At 48.6% G+C, this 25,855-nt stretch overlaps 2 protein-coding genes and 1 pseudogene across 4 annotated transcripts in view; 1 reads left to right on the top strand and 2 right to left on the bottom strand.

The window, feature by feature from the left end:
* Positions 1-25,855, bottom strand: part of LOC310920622 (olfactory receptor 14A16-like) — a gene marked incomplete at its 3' end in the record, with an annotated part of 597,990 nt that overhangs the window by 36,158 nt on the left and 535,977 nt on the right. The window lies entirely within an intron of this gene.
* On the top strand, positions 7,282-8,099 carry LOC310920686 (olfactory receptor 6E1-like; annotated as a pseudogene). The gene has a single exon. The product of its transcript is annotated as an olfactory receptor 6E1-like (transcript).
* LOC310920804 (olfactory receptor 14J1-like) lies at positions 15,482-16,414 on the bottom strand (the record flags this gene model as incomplete). Its single annotated transcript, XM_083880859.1, has 1 exon — positions 15,482-16,414. One exon carries the CDS (start codon positions 16,412-16,414, stop codon positions 15,482-15,484), a length of 933 nt encoding a protein of 310 aa, XP_083736985.1.

Here is a 25,855-nt window from a genome sequence, read left to right on the forward strand (position 1 = left end):
CGGGTCATCCTCCAAGTGCTTCAGGAATTGTCTGCAGTGTCCTGCAGTGCCTTGAGTTAAGGATTTAAAGAGTTAAGATTTTTGCTAAGGGATAGAAGCAATTTATATTGATTAGCATTTAATTTAGAATAGTAGAGATGACGTGGAAGACTTAACAATTATTAGATGCTTAAGCTAGAGAATAGGTAATACATTACTTGCTCATTTTAGTTGTGTTTGTCAAAGGAAATATGATAGATGGACCATTGTGATAATGGAAGAAACCATGACTGCAACTGGACACAGAAACTAATTGGAACCCAGCAGGAGAGTTTGGACTATGCCCACGAGGTCATGTAGACTGCCAATAAGATTAAATTAAAAAGGTCGCTGTGAGGAAGACAACTCTGACTTCATCCTTCAAGACCACTGACCCATTTCAAGGTCCACCAACCCAATTTTTAGAGAAGAACTGAGCAGGCATAAAGGACTTTAGGCTCATTATAATATGAAGCAGGGATAGGCAGTTCTAGGATTATGCATATATATAGGCATTTTGAGTAATTGAATGAATATGGAAGACTTTTGTAAACAAATAGAGGGCTAGAGCTTTGTGATTGGTGTGCACACCTTTAGGAGGCTACTCCTGTGCTGCTCAACATTGAATAAAGCACATCACTTTCTACCTTTAACTAGTTGGAGAGTCTTTTGTCCATGTTCTTATCGTTTTTATGCAAATCAATTGGTGACCACGGCAGCACTGGGTTCTGTTCAGCTGTGAGAGCAGTTCAGGTCATGGACCCCTCGGGGCACCCCCAGGGATCTCCCTGGAGAGAGGGCTCTGCTCCCCGACTGTTCACTAGGGAAAGACAAGGACTGCCAGAACTCTGGACAAAACAGTCTGTTCGAAAATTGAAAATTGTGGCCTATAAGGCATACGTGTGGCCAGGAGGCTGTTGGTAAGTGATGGGAGATGTCCCAAGCTCAGCTCAAGCCCATGTAGTCTGCTTGCAAGCTACAGTGGGATTTGGTTTACAGCAGAAAGATTTGTCAAGCTGTAAAGGGCTCACTAGCAGTTCAGGGCAAATTGGCAAACAGTTTGGGGCAAGTCCTTGTTTATTGTTGCTATTTTATCATCTGTGGTCATTTTAAGTGTGTCCTGACTGTGAGAGTTACTGTGTGAGTATTTATTGACACATATCCTGGGTACGAAGCACTTGAGGTGTTCTGACCCGCGGTTCCGTCTTCAGGCGACTGACACAGCCGGGAATGAATGAAGTGAGTGGGGTGAATGCCTAAAGCCCTGCATAGCACTGCATGCTGTGTGAATATTTTATTCCTTTGTAAAGAGGCACCTCTCCCCACTGTGACTGTGGGGTGTGTGTACTTCTGGTTATGGCAGATGGTATTTGCTGTAACACCCGGTGTTTGGGCTTAAACAGTCCAAAACCCGGGAGGCAACAAGGATGGCATTTGCTGTGAAACTCAGTGCATGAGTTTAAACAGTTTCCTCCTTGTAGAATTGGAGAGACTGTTCCAGTATAGTATTTTTGTAAGTTTTTTCTATGGGATTTGTGGAGTCGTGAATGCTTTTTAGACTTTGGCTTTGTGAAGGCAGCTTGCCTGAAAGTGACTGTGGCTTTAAGAGTTGTGGTCTATTTTTGAGGTAATATTGACATCTTGTGACAAAAGTTATAATTGCAGCAAACTAGTAACTTTTAGCTGGTTGTGTTGGTGCTGTTGAAAGTGGCAGTTGAAGCTCGAGCCTGAGCTGACAGGGTCTGGCTGTCTAGGCAGGCCCTTTTTAATGGTTTCAGTTTGAACTGGACAGTTTTTTGAATGTGACAGGGGGACTGGATCTTGGTGACACGAGAGGACACAAGGACAGAAAGGGTGTTTTGTGGAGGATTATACTCAAGCTGAACCACTAATAATTTGGCTTTTGATTGGGAATCTCCCTTGATTGAGGGAGGACTCCATTGTTGTTGGGATGAGAGGGAGTAATTCCTTGTTTTGCATGTAGCCTGACAATTTTTCTTTGGAAACTAGATTGGCATCCAGATTGGGTTTTTCTTTGCTGTAAGGAGTATGAGAGCAGGTGGTAATGTGTGTCTCACAAATGAAACCTGCCTGCCCCAGGTGCATTCCAAAGCTGCCATGACATTATAACTGGGAAGCAGCAAATGCTGTGTGTGAAATAGTAAATGTAGTTTGTGAGAAGAGTTGTTTAGTTTCTGGGATTTAGGACATGGACATTTTTGAAGAAGACTGGGAAAAGACAAAGGAACAGTGTAAGTTTGGTAAAAGGGAGAAAAGTCCCTTTTTATAGTGGTTTAGTTGTGACTTTTGGAATTTGAGACACAGAAGGTTGTGTTTGCGGATTGTTAGAGTTATAACAGGGGTGTCTTTTATATGGGAATTGTTATGGCTGGTGATTTGTGTATATTTTAACCTGGCCAGACAGATAGAAGGGATCCCTTTACCTCAGTAGTCTGGACTCGATCTCTGGGAATTGGTGAACTTGGCTAATTGTTGGTTAAGCAGAGAAAAGGAAAGGGTTTATTTAGGTGGATTATATGGGACCTCTGCTGGCAACTAAGTAGCTTTGGACTGGGAGCAATGTGCGGCAGAGAATTTAGAAATTCAAGAACGGGTAAATGGAATAGCCCCCAGCCTCTGTGGGTGTTTTCTGCAGCCCCTGGTGCATCTAGAATTTGGCATTGTGCCTGGGTGATACTGCAGTGTAGGATTTGTGCAGGAAGCTATTATTGCTCTTCTGCAAACCAGCACAGAGAGTGTGCCCAGGGCCAGTGGGGACAGTGCCCTAATCGAGACGATTTTGAACAGAAAATTTTAAAGTTGGTGTGTGGGAGGTCACACCTGGTACCCGAACAGTGGGTTGTGTGGGAAGAAAATTGGGAAAGGACTGTGAGAGCCTGTGAAGTGACGTTTGGCTGGAAGCAAGATAAGAAGCAAAGAATGAGATAATATTGGTGTAGAGTGCTAGGTTTTGTTAAGGGCTTTTGTGTGACAACTGGTTGCAAGGAAAGGCAGTAGTAGATTGTTTGAGTTCTTGGAAAGACAGTTTTAAATATTTTAGGGAACCCAGCAAAAATAATTAGGACTGAGAGTGCTCAACTTCTTTTACGCCCTGAGATTTTTCAAATTAATGTAAAAGAGCTGGGATAAAATAAAGAAACAATGAAAACTAATCAGAGCAAAGAGGTCCCTAAAACTACTCCTTTAGGATGTATCCTGACACACTGGAAGGAACTGATGGGTTACAGTGGTACAGAAAACAAAAAGGCCCTTGTTAAGTTTTGTACACAATGGTGGCCACTTTACAGGCTAGAAAATAGGGTCAGATGGTCTACAGCTGGGACCTTAGACTATGAGATCCTGTTGCAGCTGATGTTATTCTTAAGACGAGAACAAAAGTGGGAGGAAGTGACATACACCAACAAGTATTTTCTCCCTTGGGAACCACCTCAAGTGGCAGAGGGATTGTGGAATTAGGCCTCCCTCTGATCCCTTGATATTGGCTCTTGAAAAGGACAATAAGGCTCATAGAGGGAAACTCAAGCAATGCTGCAGTGCACACTCAATAAACCAGCCCTGCACACACCCTGACAAGGTGTATCAAACTGAGGCACTGGAGCAAGAGCTGGTCGACTTGTTTACGTGACCTTTTGAAAAGCAAGGGGGGCTGAGAGAAGAAGTAAATTCAGAACAATTGTTAACTCCAACCCCCACTTCATCTTCCTTGGAAATGACACCAGTTGAGCCGTCTGGTACCCCACTTACTCCTGACTCCCATGAACCAATGAAACTATATCCACCATTGCCCAGCAGTGACAGTGAAGAAGAGGAGCCCTCCCCAAAGAGTCCTACAGCATTTCTGACCGGAAAACAAACTAGGGAAATCATACAATCAACCTTAGAGGAGGCAATAGGCCCTGAGGGAAAAGCAATGTTGATTAATATTCCTTTTTCTACAATGGATTTACAGGCTTGGGAGAAGATTGCTAAGCATTACCAATATGACACAATAGGTGTTGGTGAAAAGTTAAAGTTTATGAATTAACAACATCAACTGGACTGGGCAGACATTTAGTTATTTCTAGATGCATTAACTGAGACAGAAAAACAACTGGTTTTGAAAGTAGCAGGGGATTTAGCAGGAGATGTTTGTAGAGTAACACAGGATGATGTTATAGAAGTTTTTTCCTCTCCAGGATCTGTAGCCCTGGTTTCGTGCCTGAGATGTTTTGGTTTTCTGAACATCTTTTCCCAAGGAATTTTCTGTAAACAGGAGAAATGTTTTGTAAATTCTACCTATGTTTTCATTCCTTTTCCTAGGAGAGACTTCTTGATGTCCCTCTGGTCTGACCAATGTGATTGAAGAGGTTTGTCTTCTTGTCACCAATCAAGTTGGTCTGTGTAGAATAGCATATAAAGAAGTTATATCCCAAAAATAAAGGAGTCGTTTTCAACCTTCTGAAGTTGGAGTCTGTGTCGTTGGGGTGTACAACAGCAATAAGGATTCACATTGGAACCCCAATGAAGAAAGGGATTGGGAAAAATTAGTTCTCAAGACCTTATAGTGAAAGGATTAGAGAGGACGATTCCTACCACCATGAACTGGTCAGCCCTATATGCAATCAAGCAAGCTCCCTCTGAAACACCTTCTGAATTCTGAGATCATTTGTGAGATGCAATGTGCTGCTATAGGTGTTTAGATCCTGAATTTTAAGAAGGGATACAAAAATTTCTGAATTTATTTTTAGAACAATCCACAGGGGATATTAGGTGCAAACTTCAGAAGATTCGAGGGCCAATGGGAAAGATTTTGGAGACTCTCCTAGATGAGGTGTGGAGAGATTTTAGCAAGCAGGAAGAAGGATACAAACAAGGGATAAGAAAATTGGTAGCAGTTTTAAGGGAAGAATAAAAAGGGAGAGATGGACAAGGACCACCAAAGCAAAGACCACCCCAACTAAGGAATGACCAATGAGCATTTTGTAAACAATTTGAACACTGGAAAAAACACTGCCCAGAACATAGGAAGGGTGATGATCAAAGAAGAGGAGACCGAAAAGGGGAGAGGGTGGTTGCTCACATCCAAGAAGACTGAGGAGGACCAGAGGATCTTACCCTAGGGGACCCTCTGGTAATAATCAAGCTAGGGAACAAAGAGAAGGAAATGAAATTTTTGGTGGACGCAGGGACAATGCACTCAGTGTTAAAGCTTTAATACCTGTAACAGATGACTGTGTTACGGTAAAGGGGACAACTGACCAATCTGAAAGAGCACATTTTTGTAGACCACTGAAATATAAACTTGGGAAACAATGGGAAATTCATAAGTTTTTATACATGCCCAATGCCTCATCAGCACTTTTGGGTGAAGATTTATTGGAGCAACTGGAAGCAAAGATAATATTCAAAAATGGAGAGATTATTCTGGAGGTTAAGGATCAAAAATATGTGGAATTGTTAAGCTTAATGTTAATAGCCAATGAGGCCAAAGTTGAAAGTGAAAAAGAGAGAAATAGGTAAGTAATGATCAGGTATTTTGTGGGGTATGAGCTTCTCCTATACCAGGGGGAGCACAGCATGCACCTCCAGTGCAAATTAAAGAAGGTAAACAACCAATTAGGGTTAAACAGTATGCCTTAAAGAGGAAGATAGGGAAGGGATTGGTGCAGTGATTGAAAACTTTTTTCAAATAGGACTATAAAATATGTCACTCTGAGTTTAATACTCCTATTTTAACTGTTAAAAGACCTGATGGGTCATACTGAGTAGTACAGGATTTGCGGGCTGTTAATAAGATAACAGAGAATTTACACTCAGTGGTGTCCAACCCCTACACCTTGTTAACTGAATTAACCCCTGAACTAGCCTGGTTTACCATTTTAGATTTGAATGATGTTTTCTTTTGACTTCCTCTTCATGAAGCCAGCCAGAAAATTTTTGCATTCAAGTGGGAAAGGCCCAAGAGTGGGCGTAAAACACAGCTCACCTGGACGGTTCTTCCACAAAGCTACAAAAACAGGAGGTGGCGGCCACAGAGGCGCGGGGAAAGGTCCTGGCCCCGGCTCTGGGCTGGGCCAGGGCCACGGGCAAAAGGTCACCCTGCAGCTCCCAGCCCAGAGCAGGGAGGAGCGGCAATTGCTGGCTGAGAGAGACCCTTGGCAAGGGCCTGCAGGGAGAGGAGACAGGGAAGGGCTTTGCGCTGCCGGGGCCCGGCTGAGATGGGATGTGGGCATGGACTTGTAGCCTGGGAGGGCGGTGGGGCCCTGGGCCAGGTTGGCCCCAGAGTCTGTGGCTGCCCCCAAATCCCTGGAATTGTCCAAGGGACGGTGAGATGGGGCTTCCTGCCAAGGAGGGATGGGATGGGATGGGATGGGATGGGATGGGATGGGATGGGACGGGACGGGACGGGACGGGATGGGATGGGATGGGATGGGATGGGATGGGATGGGATGGGATGGGATAGGATAGGATGGGATGGGATGGTGTAGGGTGGGTATGGAAGTGTGGGGGTGGGATGAAGTTTGTGAGGGGTGGGGATTGGAATGGGGGGATGGGGTGGTTTGGGCTTTTGGAGTGCGGCACTGGAGGGAGGGAGAGCAGGGGACACTCTTGGGGATGGGTCCTGGTGCTTGTAGTAATTTTGGGGCCTTGGAGTGTCTTCTGGGCAGTTGCAGGGCAATTGAGTAGGCTGAGGTAAAGGTGTGAAGCTGTGGAGGGCTGAGGTGAAGTGGCAGGGATTTGGGGAGAGTGAGGACACCTGATTCCAAGAAGGAAGGAAGGAAGGAAGGAAGGAAGGAAGGAAGGAAGGAAGGAAGGAAGGAAGGAAGGAAGGAAGGAAGGAAGGAAGGAAGGAAGGAAGGAAGGAAGGAAGGAAGGAAGGAAGGAAGGAAGGAAGGAAGGAAGGAAGGAAGGAAGGAAGGAAGGAAGGAAGGAAGGAAGGAAGGAAGGAAGGAAGTGAGGGAGGGAGGGAGGGAAAGTACTCCCCTAGAAAGTACTGGACAACAAACTGATTGAAGTGCAATCTCTGTTCTGTGTAGCAGGACTGCAGGAAAGGAAAGACGCAGAGAAGGAAGGATAGAAATGTTTGTCCAGATATCACCCTTGTTTTTGCCATGTTCCTGTCTCAGCAATATGAGCAGGAATTCAGCACCAGAAAATGAAACAGCAGTTACTGAGTTCATCCTAGAAGGTTTCCCAGAGCCTAATCCAAGGCTGCAGCTGTTTTTCTCTCCGGTCTTTCTGTTCATGTACCTGACAACAGGGATGGAGAGTGCAATCATCATTTTCCTCATGTGTGGATCACCACCTGCAAACCCCCATGGACTTTTTCATCTCCAGCCTGGCCTTCCTGGAAATTTCATTTACATCTTCCACAAGCATCAAATTGTGATGCTGAGTTCTGGTCAGAACACTCTCTCACTAAGCAGCTGCTTTGCCCAAAACTGTTTCTGTTTTGCCCTGGGCTGCACAGAGTTTGTCCTGCTGGTTGTCATGTCCTTTGACTGCTGTGTTGCCATCTGCCACCCTTTGCTCTATGCTGCCATCATGAAGCCTCAGCTCTGTGTCCACCTGGGTGTTGCTGCTTGGGTTATTGGCTTTGCCCTGCTGAGCTAATGCTGCTCTTCCTCTCTAAGGTGTCTTTCTTTGGCTCCAAGATCCCCCATTTCCTCTGTGACAACTCCCCCTTGTTCAAACTCTCCTCCTCTGACACCAGCCTGCTTTGGAAAACAGACTCTGTCTTCTTACCGTGGGTCGTGCTGGGCTCCTTATGTTTGACTCTGGCATTTGACATCTGCATCCTGTTCTGTGTTCTGCATCTCCCAGCTGCCTCTGGCAGGAAGGAAGCTTTGACTACATGTTCTCCCCATCCCATCACCTCATCCATTGCCTGTGGGAGCTGCATTGCTCTCTACACGTGTCCTGCAGAAGATGCTTCCTGGAGCACCAACAGAACTGGAGCTCTGCTGAACACAGTCCTGTGCCCACTCTTAAATCCATTCATCTGCAGCCTTGGGAACAAATCTGTGGTCCTGGCCCTGAACCAATCCATTGCCAGGCCCAGAACAATGCTTTTCCCCTAACCAAGGTGCATTTCTGGAAAGCCATCCCAAGAGTCTGGCATCATCTGTTACACAAAACTAGTGCCTGTGTGTGCAGCCTCCAAACACGGCTGCCTCAGGAGATTGATGCCCCTGCTGGGTTGTGTCAGGGTAAGAGAGAAGAGACTCCTCTGCACACCCAGACAGGGCACCAACAATGGCAGCAGGACAAACTCAGTTCATTCTCTGCCCTGGCTGCTCCCAGGCCCATCTCTGGAGAGCCACCAGCTCATGGAGAGCCCATCTCCAGAACAGAGAAGAGCTCAGAGGAACAGAGGCAAGTGACAATCCAAGTCACAGCTCCTGAGCAATGCACACCTTGTCCCAGCTCCTTTCCTGGGACAGCCCTCAGCCCTGGTGCCCGGGTTTGAAACCCCAAAGTCACTGAGAGCAGGTCACCATTGGGACTAAGGGGATTGTTGCCCTGGCGTGTAGGACACATTATGGGATGGAGGGGAAGAGCAGTTTTGGATGCACAGGACTTGTGGGAAGGACCCCAACCAGAGCAGTCTGTCCTGTGCTCTCATGAATATTCAACTCTACGTCCTGTGTGAGCAAATCTCTGTTGTGCCTGAGCACAGAGCCTGGGGCTGTGAGGGCAGCAGCTGGAGGAGGCACCAAACAGCCCATCTGCCCCTGGTGCCGGCCACAGAGTGACCACAGGGACTGGACTGAAGGGTTTGGGGCTGGGGGCTGTGTCTGCTCTGCACCAGCACCTGCAGTGGGGCTGTGGCCTCGGGGCTCAGATGTGCAAATGCCTCAGCTGGTGGGACTGGGATCCAGGGGAAGCTGCTGAGCAGACGAGTGTCTGAGCACAGCTGCTGCAGGGACCCATGGACAGGTGTGACCATGGAATGGGATAGACTGGACCAGGACAGTCCTGTTGGGAATGATCTGCAGTTCAGAGCAGAATGATGGTCTGGTCCCACTGCCCGACCCCTCCAGGGCTGACCAAAAGTTCAAGCAATCATTAAGGGCACTGTCCAAATGTCTCTTCAACACTGACAGGCCTGGGGCATCAACCACCTCTCCAGGGAGCCTGTTCAGTGTTTGACCACCCTCCCAGTAAAGAAACACTTTCTCCTGTGCAGTCTAAACCCTCCCTGGTACAGCTTTGTACCATTCTCACACGTTCCCTCCCAGGATATCAGGGAGAAGAGAAAGGGAAATGCAGGGCAGAGCCAGGGGGGCAGCGAGATGGGAGTGTGCAGCCTGCAGGGACACAGCAGCAGCTGTGGGACAGCGCAGGACAAGCTGGGTTGGACATGGCCAAGGGCCCTGGCAGGGCTGGCAAGGCCCAGGAGAAGCCCAGTCTTGGTGCCCTGGGGCACAGCAGGGTCTGTGCCACCAAGGGCTGGGAGGGGACACCTTGTCCTGAGGCCCTGGGGCCTCCTGGCACAGCCCCAGCAAGGCTGGGCACTGTCAGCCCCTTGTCCTGCCCTCAGCATCCCCCCCACATCCCAGTGGCCTCAGGGATCTGCTGGGACCAGTCCCTGGGGAGCCTTGGCCAGGAATGGCCCTGGGGGCTCCTTAATGCTCTCAGGGAATGCAGGTTTTTCAAAGGACTTTGGGTTTTGCTTTGGCCTGGGAGTCTCTGAGGGGTTTGTGCAATCCTGGCCTCCAATTATCTGCTGTAATTAGTCCCTGGAGAGTTTTTGTCAGTAACAACACTCAGTGGGGCTCATTAATGCCCCAAAGTACTCAGGAGTCATTAAAGTACTACTTTTTGACACTGAATCCTCTCTGAGAAGTTTGTGCAGTCCTGGCTTCCAATTATCTGCTGTAGTTAGTCCCTGGAGAGGCTTTGTACTGACACTCAGTGGGGCTCATTAATGCTCTGAGATACTCAAGGGTTTTTAAGGTCCTTTGGGTTTTCCTTCCCACACTGAGTCTCTGAGGGGTTTTTGGGCAATCCCGGCCTCCAATTCTCTCCTCCAAGGAGTCCATGAGGAGCCTGTGTTGGGGATGGACCTCAGTGGGACCCAGGAATGCTCTGAGACACTTTGGGTTTTTCCTCTGACTTGGACTCCTGGAAAGGTTTGTGCAATCTCCTTCCTCTCAGGCCCCGAGGGCTCAGCACCAAATGCACCCCGGGGCTCTTTGGGATCAAGCAAGTCCTGACAAACCATGGCTGTGCCTCGATTTCCCTCTGGTCTGGTGCAGTTCATTAGGAAGATTTTCTACTGCAGTTATGGAGAAAGGTTTCAAAGACTTGCTAAGAAATACACATTCCTGTTATAAAGGGTGTATTTTATTACTGTTCTCTTTAGAGCAGAGGTGATTGCAGCATTCTGTGATTGATATTGATCCAGGACTCTCCTCAGGAGGTCTGGCCTGCTCAGAGAAGATGTGCCTGGAGGTCTGACCAGTGTGGACAACTTTGCTCCACATTCCCCAAGCCCATCCTGCCTGTCCTCACTCACCTGGGACCTGCTTGGCTTGGAGAGCTGCCTGCACTCAGGTAAAAAGGGGTTTTCTATTTTATGAAGCAATGTAAAGCTCCCAAATTTCTCCACTGAAAACAGACACACTCCCCAAGTGTGTGCCAGCCCAAGGGGCCACCAAAACCACTCCAGCCCTGCCCTGGGCCAGCTGTGAGGGTGGATCATCATCCCAACCTGCCCTGGGCCACTGCAGGGGGCTGTGGCCATGGACACTGCACTGACCCCACTGCTGGGTTTGGGGGCTACGGCAACCCTGAGCAGTTCAAGTGTCCTTGGAAACACTGGGGAGGACTGGGACATACTGGGGACACTGGGAACGCTGTGGGAGAGACTGGGACATACTGGGAGTGATACTGGGGGATACGAGGACAAACTGGGGACAATGGAAACACTGTGGGAAAGACTGGGGGACACTGGGGCGTACTATGGAAGATACTGAGGGCGAACTGGAAGAGAATGGGAATGAACTCAGGTGTATTGGGAGAGACTGGGCTCTACTGGGAAGGCCTGGAGGGGTTGAATGAGTGGGTCCCGCCTCTGCCATCGCCCATTTGCGGATGTTTCCGCCAATCACTGCCCGCACCCAATCAGAATCAGGGATCGAAACCTCAGGGCAGTGCCTGCACTCGGCGCCATCTTTTCTTTTTGCCTATAACTCCCATCATGCCCCGTGGCCCAAAGGCGCCCCATTGCAGCCGCGACTATAATGCCCGTCATGCCCCGCGCTCCACAGAGCTCCCCGCCTCGGTATCCACCCTCCACACGTCCTGTAACCTCCAGAATCCCTAAGTGCCCCCTCAGCGGCCATTCGGGACCCCCCGAAAGCGTCCGCAGATCCCCTGAGTGCTCCCAACCCCAGAGATGCTCGTTAGAGCCACTTTTGGAAATTCATCTCCTATCATGGCCTGCGGACTCGGAGTCCGTCAGAACACGGTTCCGCAGTTAAAATTCCTGTCGTGCCGCGGGCGCTAAGCAGCCCGCAGAGAGTGCTCCAAGCTCTCCGCAAGTGCTCCCGAGCCGTAAACGTTTTCCCCGAGGACCTCAAGTCGCGGCTCGGACGCAGAAGTGTACCCCAAGTGCCTTCCCGGACCCACAATCGCCCCGTTCGAGCCACTTCCGGGACTACAGCTCCCAGCATGCCACGCGGTTCACCTTGAGCTCTCTTCCAGTCGTGACTCTATCTCCCATCATGCCCCGCGCTCCTCAGAGAGTCATTGGAGCTGCGCCTCGAACTCCCGTGATGCTCCGCGGCCCCGTTAAACCGTGTCATACCCGCGCCTACAACTCCCATCATGCCCCGCGCCCCAGAGAGTTCCCTCAGAGCTCCCCAAGTGCCCGCCCGGACCCCGAAGGGCCCCAGATTCCCCTCCCTGACCCCCAAGTGCCCCCCTGGACCCCCAAGTGCTCCCCGGACGCCGAATTGTCCGACAGAATCCCTAAGGGCCCCTCCAAGTGCCCACCCGGCTCCCACAAATGTCCTCCAGTCCCTCAAGTTCTCTCCAAATTCCCTCCCCAGACCCAAAACTGCCCTAAATGTGCCCCAGAAATGTCTCCATGAAACCCAAAGTGGCTCCTGTTTCCCTGTCTGAGAAAATGATTAAAAAGATGAGAAAATAAAATAAATAAATAAATAATAAAAAAGGACTTTTTAGCATGGAGCGGGAGAAATCAATAGCCACTCTTGTGGCCAATTAAGAAATGAAGGGAATTGTGTTGCTTAGAACTAATAGCCAAGTTTTTTGGTTGCTAAACTGTAGAGATTTTTAGTATACGTATAAAAGTAGGAAATAAAAATACAGAATGATATTACAAATAAGAAATATATTATTATAATAATCTTAATTAGTTAAGTTTTACTTATCAAGAAAAAATCACTCTTTTTTTAATGTGTTGGAATTTCAGTCCCAGGCTGGGCAATGTCAGACATGGTGACCTTGAGTGAGGAGCAGGTTGTCCAAACAGCAGGGTCAGAACACAAGGGGCTCATTCTTCCCCCTTGGGAGGCTCAGACCTCCTAAGGAAACATTTAGCATTAGGATCACTTGAGGAATGCTTCTGTTACCTCTTCAATGAACTGAAAATAAAAAATATGCCCTTGGATACAAAGGAAAAAAAAATCATATGATGACCTGTGATATCTTCCTCCTTAACAGAACTCCAAACTGACTCCAAGTAGCTGCACACACCCTGCAGACTTGAAGACAAATGGAGGACAAGAGGCTTCTAAAGGCTTTCTGTATTTTAATCAGCCCCACGCTGAATTTGGGGCAGAGTCCAGGAGCCCCAGGCACTGAGAGAAGGTTGAAGAAGCTGCTCAAGGAGTCAGAAGCAAAACCCCAAGTCCCTTGGAGCATCCCTGGGCCCCAGGGAGGGCAGGGAGTGCCAAAGGCTCCCCAGGGACTGGTGAGAGCAGATCCTTGAGGGCAGGATTGCAGGGAGGCCAAGGCTGTGAGCAGGGAACTGCAATGCTGAGCAAGGCCTGGGCTGGTTGGAGGCAGCAGAAAGGCCAAGGGCTGAGCCCAGGGCTGGGACAGCAGGGCCTGTCCCTCGCGGGTGGCTCGGGGCTCTTGGTGGGGCACTGGGATGGCCGGGGCAGCAAGGACAAATGTCCTCAAGCTGCAAGCCCTGGCAGCCTCCTCAGGGAGGGGCCAGGCAGAAGCAAAGTTCAGGCCCTGAAAGGAAAGTTCCTCCTGTGGGGCCTCCAAAGGCGCTGCCAGAGCCCAGGGGACAAAGGCCTGGCTGCCTGTGGCCCTGCCAGCCCTGCCCAGCCCTTGGCCATGTGTCCTGCAGGCTGTGCCCCCTGTGCTGCTGCTGCTGTGCCCTGGCCGGCTGCACACGCCCATCTCGCTGTCCCCCCAGCATTTCTCAGCCCAGCATTTCTGTGCCCTCCCTGGGCTCCCTGCACCCAGCGCTGCCGGCTCCTGGCACACAGAGCCAGCCCATGGCCCAGCCTCACGCTGGGACACCTCCTGCACCAAAATTCTGCCCTGCCAGGGACTTTTCTTTTTCCTCAGCTCCAGGCTGAGCCTTCCGAGCTGCACTTTGGGGAGGTTTCCTTCTCTTCCCACTGCCAAGGAAAGCTCTGTCTGCTGCTGTTCACAAACAGAGAAGGGCTGGTGGGAGATCAGTGGTGGTCAGAGGCTGTTTGGAGTACAGCGACCATTAAGTTATACAGTTTTTATATATTCTAGAAAGGAGGGAGGGCATTAACAAAATTCTGCAGTGGACTTACAGAGAGCAGACTTCAGCCTGTTCAGGATGCAGATTTGTGGAGTGCCAAATCAGGTACTGATTTTTGTAAGGGAAACAGCCCTTAAAAACAAGGGTGTCCAGGAAGGATGAACACATATCAGGAAATAAATCTTGAAGGAGCAGGAACACCCCGTCCCTCTGTGCCAAAATATGAGGTAGCAAGGAAAATGACTGACCTGCTTCGACATGGGGCTTCGGCAGGAATTCATGGGAGAAAAAGAGGGTACTTTGCTATTGGACAGAGGCGCAGAAAACTTGGGAAATGTTTTTGGATGTTGTTATGTCATGCAGAAAGAAAATTAGAGAGGTGAAAGCTCAATTAGGACTTAACATGGCAGCTTTGGTAAAGGATTATAAAAATGATTTTTTAAATATATTACTGGCAAAATGAGGGACAAGGAGAACCTCCATTATTTATAGGATTTATATTATAGGATGTGCTGGGGGGAAAATATAGTAACTATAAATTAACGAAAAGGCTGATGTACGTAACCCCTTCTTTGCCTCACTTTTCAACAATCAGGTTATCCTCACGACAAGTGCTCTCCTGGGATGACAGATGGACACAGGGAGCAGAACAGCTCCTCTGTAATCCAGAAGGAAGCAGCTGCTGACCTGCTGAGCCACTCAGATACTCACCAATGTCTGTGAGACCAGATGGGATCCATCCTAGGGGGATGAGGGAGCTGGTGGATGAGCTCCCCAAGCTGCTCTCCAGCATTTCTCATCAGTCCTGCCTCCCCAGGAAGGTCCCAGAGGACTGGAGGGGCCAATGTGAGCCCATCCCCAAGAAGGGCTGGAAGGAGGGTCTGGGGAACTCCAGGCCTGTCAGCCTGACCTGGGTGCCTGGAGAGGTTATGGAACAGATCACCTTGAGTGCCATCACAGGGCAGCCACAGGATGGCCCAGGGATCAGAGCCAGCCAGCGTGGATTTCAGGATCTGCATTGATGGTCTGGATGAGGGGATTGAGTCCACCATCAGCAGATTTGCAGATGACACCAAGCTGGGTGTGAGTGTGGATCTGCTGGAGGGTAGGAGGGCTGTGCACAGGGCCCTGGACAGGCTGGATCCAGGGCCCAAATCCAGCCATGGGAGGTTGAACAAGACCAAGGGCCGGGTCCTGCCCTTTGGTCACAACAACCCCTGCAGTGCTCCAGGCTGGGGCCAGAGAGGCTGGAGAGTGGCCAGGCAGAAAGGGAGCTGGGGCAGTGCTGGACAGCAGGCTGGACATGAGGCAGCAGTGTGCCCAGTTGGCCACGAAGGCCAATGGCCCCTGGCCTGGATCAGGAATGGTGTGGCCAGCAGGAGCACAGCTGCTGTGCCAGCCCTGATCTGCCTCCAGCTCTGCACACAGACATTGCTGCTGCAGCTCCACAGAAGGGATCAAAATAAGGGATCTCCAATGAAAACTTTGCCTGCAGATTCTTTAGTTCATTTAGAGCCACTGAGAGCAGAACTCCACATTGACACATTCTTTCACCACAGAAAATGTGGAGAGAAACAACAAAACAGAGCATAAACAATGGCCTTGTTTTGTGAACATTGTTGAAAAGTAAAACACAGGAAAAAAACCCACAAGCAAAGCAAACTATCAAAACTATCAAAATATGAACAAAGATGATTTTTATTAGAAATTATTTGCATGAACTGTGAATTTGCCAGCAGTTTAATGTTTATGAAATTGCCCAGTGATCAGTGTCCACACTGCAGCCTTGAGCTCCTGGTTCCTCAAGCTGTAGATCAGGGGGTTCAGGGCTGGAGGCACCACCGAGTACAGAACTGACAGGGCCAGATCCAGGGATGGGGAGGAGATGGAGGGGGGCTTCAGGTAGGCAAAGGTGGCAGTGCTGAGGAACAGGGAGACCACAGCCATGTGAGGGAGGCAGGTGGAAAAGGCTTTGTGTCGTCCCTGCTCAGAGGGGATCCTCAGCACGGCCCTGAAGATCTGCACATAGGAGAAAACAATGAACACAAAACAGCCAATAGCTAAAGAGACACTAACAGCAATAATCCCAAGTTCCCGGAGTTTGGAGTGTGAGCAAGAAAGCTTGAGGATGTGTGGGATTTCACAGAAGAACTGGCCCAGGGCATTGCCATGGCACAGGGGAAGGGAAAATGTATTGGCCGTGTGCAGCAGAGCATTGAGAAAGGCACTGGCCCAGGCAGCTGCTGCCATGTGGGCACAAGCTCTGCTGCCCAGGAGGGTCCCGTAGTGCAGGGGTTTGCAGATGGACACGTAACGGTCGTAGCACATGATGGTCAGCAGGGCAAGTTCTGACCCCAGGAAGAAGACAATAAGAAACACCTGTGCAGCACATCCTTCATAGGAGATGGTCCTGGTGTCCCAGAGGGAATTGTGCATGGCTTTGGGGACAGTGGTGAGGATGGAGCCCAGGTCGGTGAGGGCCAGGTGGAGCAGGAAGAAGAACATGGGGCTGTGCAGGTGGTGGCCACAGGCCACGGCGCTGATGACGAGGCCGTTGCCCAGGAGGGCAGCCAGGGAGATGCCCAGGAAGAGGCAGAAGTGCAGGAGCTGCAGCTGCCTTGTGTCTGCCAATGCCAGCAGGAGGAAGTGTCTGATGGAGCTGCTGTTGGGCATTTCTTCACTCTGGGCATTGTGGGCTGTTAAAAGAAAACAGTGACAAGCGGGGACAAACTTCTTTGAGTCAATCCTGTGCTACTGTCTTACGCATTCACTGGCAATTACTTCTCTGTCTTTGGGAAAATTTCACTTACCTTTTTTATAGTTTTGGGCTCTGGTTTGTCCTGATCAGTAACTGCCTTTTTAAAGGAGAAAAAATCCACTTCTTCAGCACTTGTCTCAGTCTGAACACCAGGATGCCCAAAGGAAACACAGAGCTTCCTGTGCCCCAGTGCAGTCAGACATTCTGGTCCCCACATAGGGGCCCTTTGTTCATTTCACCTCCCTTTTATTCAGGGTTATCAAACTTCAAAGGTGCTTGAAATATAAACTGGGCTTTTTGAATACTCCAGTTCCAAAGTCATTCCCTTCAAACTCTTCTCTTTTTCCCTGTGCTGCTGGACAGGAAGGGATATCAAGGGCTGTTCTTGTTCTCTGCTGCCTGGACTTGGTCCTACTGGGACCTGTTTCTCTCTATCCAAGCCTTGTCCCTGCCAGTGCTCCCAGAGCCCAGCCCAGCCCTGGGGGCTCAGCTCTGCCCTGCACACCCCTCCCAGCACAGGCCACTGCCCAGGGGCATCTCCCTGGCACCAGGGCCTTAAGGGCAGCTCAGACACACAGAGATGCTGCAAGCCAAAGTGCTGCTGGTGCTGTCTGTAGGTAGAGGAGGGTGAGGAGGCCCTTTCTGAGGGAGATCTGAGGCAGATCTGCTGATGCCCAGGGTGACAGTGCAGGAGTCTCAGTGACACAGACAACCCTGACAGCCCCTTTCCCTTTCCTTTAGGAGAAAGCTGAGAGCAGCCCTGGCCATGCAGCACCATCTCCACAGCAGCAGGAATCTGCCCTAATGGGGGTGGCTCCTTCCACCTCCAACTTCTCCCCACAGTCCATGGGGAACTCCCAGGCAGGCTGAGAGCTGCCCCTGGCAGGTGGCAGATCCCCTGGCCTGGCCAAGAGCCCTCAGGGCTGCAGCACCTGCTCTGCACCACAGCCCTGGGCAGCCCTGGCTGCAGCCCCAGCCTCAGCCCCTGCAGCCGTCCTTGGCAGCAGGAGCCGTCCTGCCCTGTCCCTCTGACGGTGCCCAGGGCAGCCCCGCTCTGGAGCACATCCTCCCCCAAAGCAGAAAGGGCAGCAGAGCCATCCTTACAGTGCTGTCAGTCCTGTCCTGGCTCAGCTTTAGGAGATCCCTGCAGCCAGAGACTTACTGTGTCAGAAGTGGTGAAGATTTCTCCATGAAGAAGCTCAGAATTGTCCTTCCAGTTTCTTTAAGTCTCTGTCTGCTTCACTGCTCTCAGGTACCTGCAGGCAGTGCCCTCAGCCCTGCTGGGCTGGGAGAGGAGCTGCTCTTCAGGAGAAATGTCTTTTTGAAGCTCTTCTTGATTGCCAGGAACTGCCTCTGTGCCAGGAGCCCAGCCCTGCTCAGCAGCACAGACACAGCACAAAGACTTTAATGAGCCTTTTGGGGCTTTGGTGTTTACATCAGACTCAGTCCCTGAGAGTGTGTTCAAAAGACTTTTCAAGAACATAAAGTGAGTTTTTAACTCCAAAGTTTCTTGAAGTTTTAATGGGTCCCACTGAGTGACACAAAAGTGTCCCTTTTTTTTCCCAATCTGGCCCTTCCTAGGTGGTTTGGCATTGATTTTTTCTTTCCTGGCTGTTCTCTAGTATGCCAAAAGGATCCACCATATCTGAAACCACTCTTCAAGCACTCCCAGGGCTCTTGTCCCCTGTCCTCAGTCTCCGCTCCACTGAGTACAGAGCTCCTTTGTCCCTATATTGTGGTCATGTGATTGAGGCCATGGACACCTGGACAAGAAAGATGGTTCTTTTCTCTAGGAGAGAAACCTCAGGGTTCTGAAGGCAGTTGAGAGGCACTAACCTGACACCAAAGCAAGCCAAACCTGTCTGTGCTTGCAGCTTTTTTCTGAAAGCCAGCCTTGGATATATGGGGAGTTTTGGAGGTGAAATTCCATTTTAGCTCTGGGTGTCTGGCCAGAATGACAATTCTTCTCCTCAGGAAGGAAAGGGCAGGGCCCCAGTGTTTCAAAGGCTGAATAGATTCAGCCGCAAGGTGGCCAATGACAGCCAGACCTGTTTGTCTTGGCTGCTTTTGTCTGGGAGCAATCCTTAGATAGGTGGAATTTAGGAGGCGTCTGGACAAAAAGGACAGTTTTCCATGGAAAAGAAAGTACGGAGCCTCAGTGTTTCAAAGGCAGATGAGAGCTGGCCATCAGGAAGCCAAGAGAACCTAGACAGTGCTGGCACCAACTGTCTGGGAGCTATCTTTGGATATATAGAATTTTGGAGGCAGATTCTCAATTTGTGCCATGGGTGCCTGGACTTGAAAGATGTTTTTTTCCACAGAGAGAAAAGCACAGCCCACCCAGTGTTTTGAAGGCAGATGAGATGTGGCCCTAAAGACCAAGGCCAGGCAGAACTGTCTGTCCTGGCAGGTTTCATACAGGAACAATCCTGGGTTAGAATCAGATTTGGAGGCAGAATCCCAGTTTTGGATATGAACCCCTGGAGGAGAAGGACACTTTTTTCCCACAGGAAGGAAGGCACAGATCTCCAGGGTTTCAGGAGATGAGAAGCAATTCTCAACATGCCAAGGTCAGCTGGACCAGTCAGGCAGCCCCCAGAGGCCAAGCCAGCCAGAACTTTTCCATGTTCTTGGATCCTTGGGGCTCTTGCAGCATCACAATTTCCTCTTGGTTTCATGGGACCCCATAGTATCACAACAGAATTTTGTTCCCATAAGGTCCAGCAATATCACAATGATCTCCTTGCCTCCACAGTGTCACAAGGCCCCTTGCTTCCACGAGGCCCTGCAGTGTCACAATGGGCTCCTTGGTTCCACAGTATCACAAGGGACCCTTTGTTCCATGAGGTTCAGTAGTGTAACATGAACACCTTGATTCCATGAGGTTCTGTGGTGTCACAATGCACTCCTTGGTTCCGTGGCCCTGCTGTGTCACAATGGACCCGTAGTTCCATGAGGTTCTGTACTGTATACAGATCTTCCTTGGTGTGGGAGGACGAATTGTAAAGAGACTAGAGAAACTGCTGAAGGCAATCTCACCACTTATAGTGCAGCTGTACTAATCATCAAGGGTGGGAACATTTTTCCCCTAATAGATCCCAGCTATGTACAAAGAGAATGAGTATTATAAAACAGTGGGTTAGCTGGTTGAGGGTCAGTCGGAGTCTGCAGGCTGTGCTGTGTGGAAGAAGGGTCAAGCAGCTGTGTGAGGGACAGCAAGGGTCAGGCAGTCATGCAAGGGACAGGAAAGTGTAGGTATTTTGGAGTTAGGTTTGAACTACCCAGCTTGGGCCCCACACCAAGGCCAACTGTAAAGGCTGTCGTGCAGCTAGAAATTAGATGTTAAGGTATTAATGAGAGATTGTGGGTTTTCTAGAGGTTAATAAGTATAGTTATCCATCACCTTTAGCCACCTTAAAGAACAAGTAAAACAATGTTTGTTTGCATTTTTCCTATGCTATATGCCAATGAAAATGTATCTGCATTTGTAAACTATATAGAAGTGTATATAACCTGCCATTTTAGATGAAATAAATGGAGAAACGTAGCATTAATCATAGTGATTGGATCTGCGTTTGCTCTTGTCCAGCTTCCCAATATTTTAAGGGCTCCTCTAGCTTTATCTGGTGCCTGAGCTTGGGACCTTCGCTTAGATGCGGCTTCATTTCAATATGTTTTTTTTTCTTTTTGCTGAAATGTGGGATTTCTTTCTTTCACTTTAATGAGGTTACTTTGATGCGGTTTTGATGTTTCATTTAAATACAGGAAGACTCTGTGATTGTTCCTGGATTGTGGGCGAGACAGGAGTGAAATTCCAGAGCTGGGAAACTGAAAGCGAGCCTCAGTGGTGGTGGCTCACCACGGGAGAAGGTAAGCCTCAGTGTGCAACACAGATAGAAAAAGGAATCATGGATAGTGAACTGAAGACAGCAATGTGGCTCCTTTTGAATATTATCTCTAAGAGAGATGAAAAAATAAGAGAAAATGACTTAGAACAGTTATCCCTCTTGGGCCAAGAGGAAACGGAAGTTAAGCAGACCGTCACTTGTGTTTAGTGCGACAGAGCCTGTGTGGCAGAAAGGGGAGGCCCATCTCCTCACACAGCAGCTGCAGCGGAGCGGCCACGACAGCAACAACAGCCCCGGCACAGCCCCGCAGCACCAGCGCGGCGCTCACCACACGGCACAGCCCGGCGCCGGCACTGGCGGGGGCTGCAGGGGACAGTGTGGTCCAGGCAGTGCCTGCGTCACGGGGCGCAAGCGAGAAGCCAGGACGAGCAGCGCAAGCACAGAACTGTGTGCTACAAACCTGTCCTGGGTTGTAGTGTAGGATGTACACAAAGTATTTATTCTATCACCATCTTCATGAACTGTTAAACCAAGTGGGGCAGTGTTCTTCCCAGGCCCCCCTGCCTTTGGGCTCTCTTCTGCTCATGGCCCATCAACGCCTTGCCCATGACACACAGGTAACTCCTTCCAGGAGTTGTCTCTGTTTAAGGGGCCATCAAGGACCCACTTCACAACTCCTCATCCCATTGTGAGATGCTCTGCCCAGGGGGAGGAGCCAAGCATTCTCACCCGGATAGAAGCTGGGATTTGGGACAGTGCAAGCAGCCCTTACCCACTGGATTCTCAGAGGTCCAGAGCTACCAGACCTTTCTACAGGATCACTGCTTCAGGAAGAGCACCTCACCTGGACTGCTTCCACCGTCCTGCTCAGGTTGTATTCTGACTCTGTCAGTGGTCCTTTGTGTTATTGCATTTATTTTATTTGATTTTTACCTTTTTACCTTTCTTCTTATTAAATTGTATTTCTGACGTGGAGCCTCTCACTCGTTTTGCTTTCAAACCACGACAAAACCCCAGACACACTTGTGACAGGCGTGGAACGAGCGGGATGGAGTTTGAGCCACAGGATGGCTCTGGGCGGGACAAACCCCGATGGAGAGCGAGATGGGGCAGCCCCAGAGGGCGGGTCGAGAGAGGACAGCCCCCGTGCACAGCACCGGGCCAGCACAGGCAGGACCGGGGCAGGCAAAGGCAGTGCAAGCAGGATGGGGCGTGACCAGGGCGGAGAGTTTCTCCAAGGAGCCACCCCCTCCGAGCAAGTGCTGCAGAGCCTGACCCCGCCCACAAGCAGCATTTTGACATTGTCAGCCCAGATCCTTCAACTTCTCCTTTCAGCAAAAGGTAGCCAGGTTTCCCTTGAATCCACTGCACACACCCTTTCTTCATTTATCCTTTGGCTACCTGCTGGGTCCACCTTTTCTTTGGCAGTGCTGCACAGGGATCTTGTGCTGCACAAAAGTTCCAGGTCCCCACTCCTCATCCGGGAGAGGGAGATACACCTAAAAGGCCAGTAATCCTCGAATTAGGAGGGGCTGCATTCAGGGAAAAGGTTCAGCAACAGCTAACTTATAGTGGGATTTATTATAATAAATCAATTAGTTACAAGCTTTCTAAATTCAGAAGCAGAGATATGGAAACCACTGAATGTTTACAAAGCAGGTGCCTGATCACAAGCAAAAGACCTGAAAGAAAAACAGCAGTCATTTGTTCCTTTGTTGTGCACAAGCCCATCATAGTATGGGAAAAAGATCTATTGTCATGAAATAGAAATGCATTTTTGATTGTAGTATTGATGTATTTGGATCCAAGTTGGGTTGTGTTTTAGTATTCTGTTGATATTAATAGTGATTTTTATGTAGTTTGTATTAGGTTTAAGTCTTGTTAAGTATAAGTTGAATTTAAGATAAGGATTTATAAAGTTTAAGTGATAGATTTATATTTTATAAATTTAAAGTTTTATTGTATGTAGGTTTTAAATGTAAGTTTGTTAAAATATGCTAATTTAATTTGTAAAGTTTAGTTGGTTTTTCTTAGATATAAGAAGGCTTCAAAGGACATAGCTGTGATAAAACTGAGAAGTTTGTGAATGGAAGAGAAGAAAATTTTTACATCATGATTGTTATAGATCATAATCTATTTTGTAGGGGTTTTGTGTTTTATTTTAAGATAATAAATTTTAAAATAATAAATAAGTTAAGTAAGTTAAAATAATAAGTAAGTTAAGTAAATTAAGTTTAAGATGATAAGTTTTAAGTAATAAGTACTGCGAATTTGTTAATTTTCTATATTTATAGCTGACTTCTCATGTGTTTTGACACTTCTTTTTTAATTATCCAAATGATATGTATCATGATACATTTTAGGATTTTTTTAAATGTTCTTTAGTTGTTTAAGCATTTTGTAATTACTATTGTTAAGAACTTTGTTTTAAAAATGTATTAAAGAATATCACTCTAGATAAAGCCAGGTCCTGGCCACACCTTGACTTTAACTAGAGGAGATGTGATCATCAACCCAGATGTTTCTGCACCAAAAAACTAGATACAAGTCACTTTGACTTGATGATTTGACCTCATCAATGATAGCTGGACAGACTTTTGGAGTGAATTTGGGAACCTTGCTCAAGAAAGGATACCCAGGTCTTCACTGTAAAAGTTTTTCAGCTGTTGCAGAACCTGGGACAATGAGACAGCATTTTGGTAATTGGCAATCATTCAAATTTACATGTGTTGTTGTTGACAGTTGTTAACTATTTGTCATTTGAAACATTTTCAGCTGTTGGATTTGAATTTTTTTCTGATAGATTTCAGTTTCAACAAAAATAGTGCATTTTCCATCAAAGTACACCTTTTTACTAACCTACAGCAAAGAGCTTGTTTGTGTCTCTGTAGATACAGAACACAAGTGAATTCCTGTGAAGAATGTGGAAATCATGTCAGGTGCAGAATCTCTGACAGCTTCAAGAATGGAGAAGTGAGCACGCAGAAGTGAGCCAGTATCAAGACTGCAACCATCTTTTTGTTCTGCATGCAAGGACTTTTGAGATTGGGTTTTCTTTTTCTTTGCGTTGTATGAATCTGTTTGACCGTTCTCAATCATTCCACAAGCAGCTTTCACAGCTGGGGAGCAACATGGGAAAACTTGTAGTGGCTAACACTCCTTTTGATAAATGGCTCAATTCATGGAGTTTTGCTGGTTGGATCAAAGACTTATTACATTTTGGTATCACTCTTTTTATTGTTATTGTAGTTATTTTAGTTTTTGTGCCTTGTCTGTCAATGTATATGTGAAAAATAGCCAGCCATGCCTTTGACCCAGTCTGGGTAGCTCAAAAAGAAAAAAAGGGGGATTTGTAGCAGAATTTCTTAGAGGAACAAGGGCATGATCTATATTTGGAGTGAGGTTTGAGCTAACGCAGCCTGAGCCCCACTCCAAGGCCAACTGTGAAGCCTATGGCACAGTTAGAAATTAGATGTTAAGGTGTTAACGAGGGATAGTGGGTTCTCTAGAGATTAAAAGGTATAGTTAGTAGTGTGAACACTTTAGCCACCTTAAGGAACAAGTAAAACAATATTTGTTTGCATTTTTCCCTGTGCTGTATGCCAATGAGAATGTAACTGCAGTTGTAAACTATATAGAAGTGTATATAACCTGCCATTTTAGACTAAATAAACCAGAGAACGTAGCATTAATCATAGTGATTGGATCTGCGTTTGCTCCTGTCCAACTTCCCATTATTTTAAGGGTTCCCCTTGCTTTACATGACAACTCTCTTGTTTTTGTGCGGTCGGTGTGGAAGGCCGGATCATACTGCAAATGTCACTAAGGCAACAATTCGTGTTAATGGTCAGCCTTTGTCGAGCTCGGGAAATGGGAAGCGGAGTGCGAGGGGGAGACATGCTCAGACACAGCCTCTCTCCAAACCCTGATGGCGGTTTGCTTGGCCAGCCTGCAGCCAGCACCAGCGGCTCAGCAGGGCTTGATGTCTGCATAACAGCAACTGTCGTCTTAGACTCTTGTGGAGGGCACAAGGTTCCCCTGGCTGCCTTTGGTCCCGTGGGTGAGGGCATGAGTGCTTTCCTCATGGGGAGATCTAGTGCCATCACTCAGAGTATCATTGTGCATGGGGGACTCACTGATGCAGATTTCACGGGACAAATCTATGCTATGGTTTCCACCCCCACCCCCCGTCACTATCCCCAAAGACACCCGGATTGCTCAACTTGTGCCTTTTAAGTCTTCTGTTCACAGGGCAGAGAGCCAGTTGTGGGGAGATGGTGGCTTTGGATCCACTGGGCCACCTCAGGTTCATTGGACCGGTGTCATGACTGAAGAACATCCTGAGAAGGTGTTTACCCTGTCTATCCCTGGTGCAACACTGCCAGAGATCCACCTCCGCGGGATCCTTGACACTGGTGTGGACATCACGATTCTGCCCCTTTCCGCTTGGCCCCTGGAGTGCCTCTTTGATCCAGTGGAGACGTCTGTCATGGGGTTGGCAGGAATGACACAATGCAACGTGAGCCAGCAGCCTGTGATGATCACGAACGCAGAGGGACAGATGGTCATGGTTTGGCCTCATGTCACAAATGAAACTCCTACCAATCTCTGGGGGAGGGATCTTCTGGCCGCGTGGGGGGTGCACATCAGGACGGATTTTTGATGGGGCCACTGCGATGAAGGGCACAGGGTGTCCTACACCTCCTATGTGGTAGCAGGTGGACAAACCCATCTGGGAGAACCAGTGGCCCCTCCCTCAAGACAAATTAGTTGCCCTTCGTAACTTGGTTCAGGAGCATCTGGATCAGGGTCATCTGGAGCCTTCTACCAGTCCCTGGAACACTCCTATCTTTTGCATCAAGAAGAAATCTGGGAAATGGAGGTTGTTACAAGACCTCCAAAAGGTCAATGCTGTGATGGAAAGCACAGGGATGTTGCAGGCTGTATGCCGTCAGCCACCGTGCTTCCTGCAGATTGGCTGGTCCTCATCATGGATCTGAAGGATTGTTTTTTTACAATTCCTTTGCATCCCAATGACAGACCAAGATTTGCCTTCTCCGTGCCAGCAATCAACAATGCTGAGCTCGCACAGCGATATCAATGGAGGGTTCTTCTCCAGGGTTGTTGCAACTCCCCAGCCATATGCCAATGGTATGTGGCCTGAGCTTGGCTGGAGTTCGTAAGCAGTTTCCTGATGCTCATTTTTATCATTACATGGATGACATATTGGTGGCTGTGTCCACCCAGGATGAGGTGCTGAGGATACAGCCTCAGTTGCTCAATGCTTTGCATTCTCATGGGCTGGAGGTAGCTCCAGAAAAGGTTCAGCAACAACCTCCTTGGAAATATTTAGGGGTCAAAATTTTGGAACGAACGGTCCAACAACAAGAGGTGCAATTTGTGCATTCGGTGAAGACACTGAATGATGCCCAGATATTGGTGAGTATCATCACCTGGTTGTGTCCGTATTAAGGGCTGACCACAGCACAACTGTCTCCTTTGTTTGAT

The sequence above is a fragment of the Zosterops lateralis genome (assembly GCF_965231275.1).
Source record: "Zosterops lateralis genome assembly, chromosome: 31".
Taxonomy (NCBI): domain Eukaryota; kingdom Metazoa; phylum Chordata; class Aves; order Passeriformes; family Zosteropidae; genus Zosterops; species Zosterops lateralis.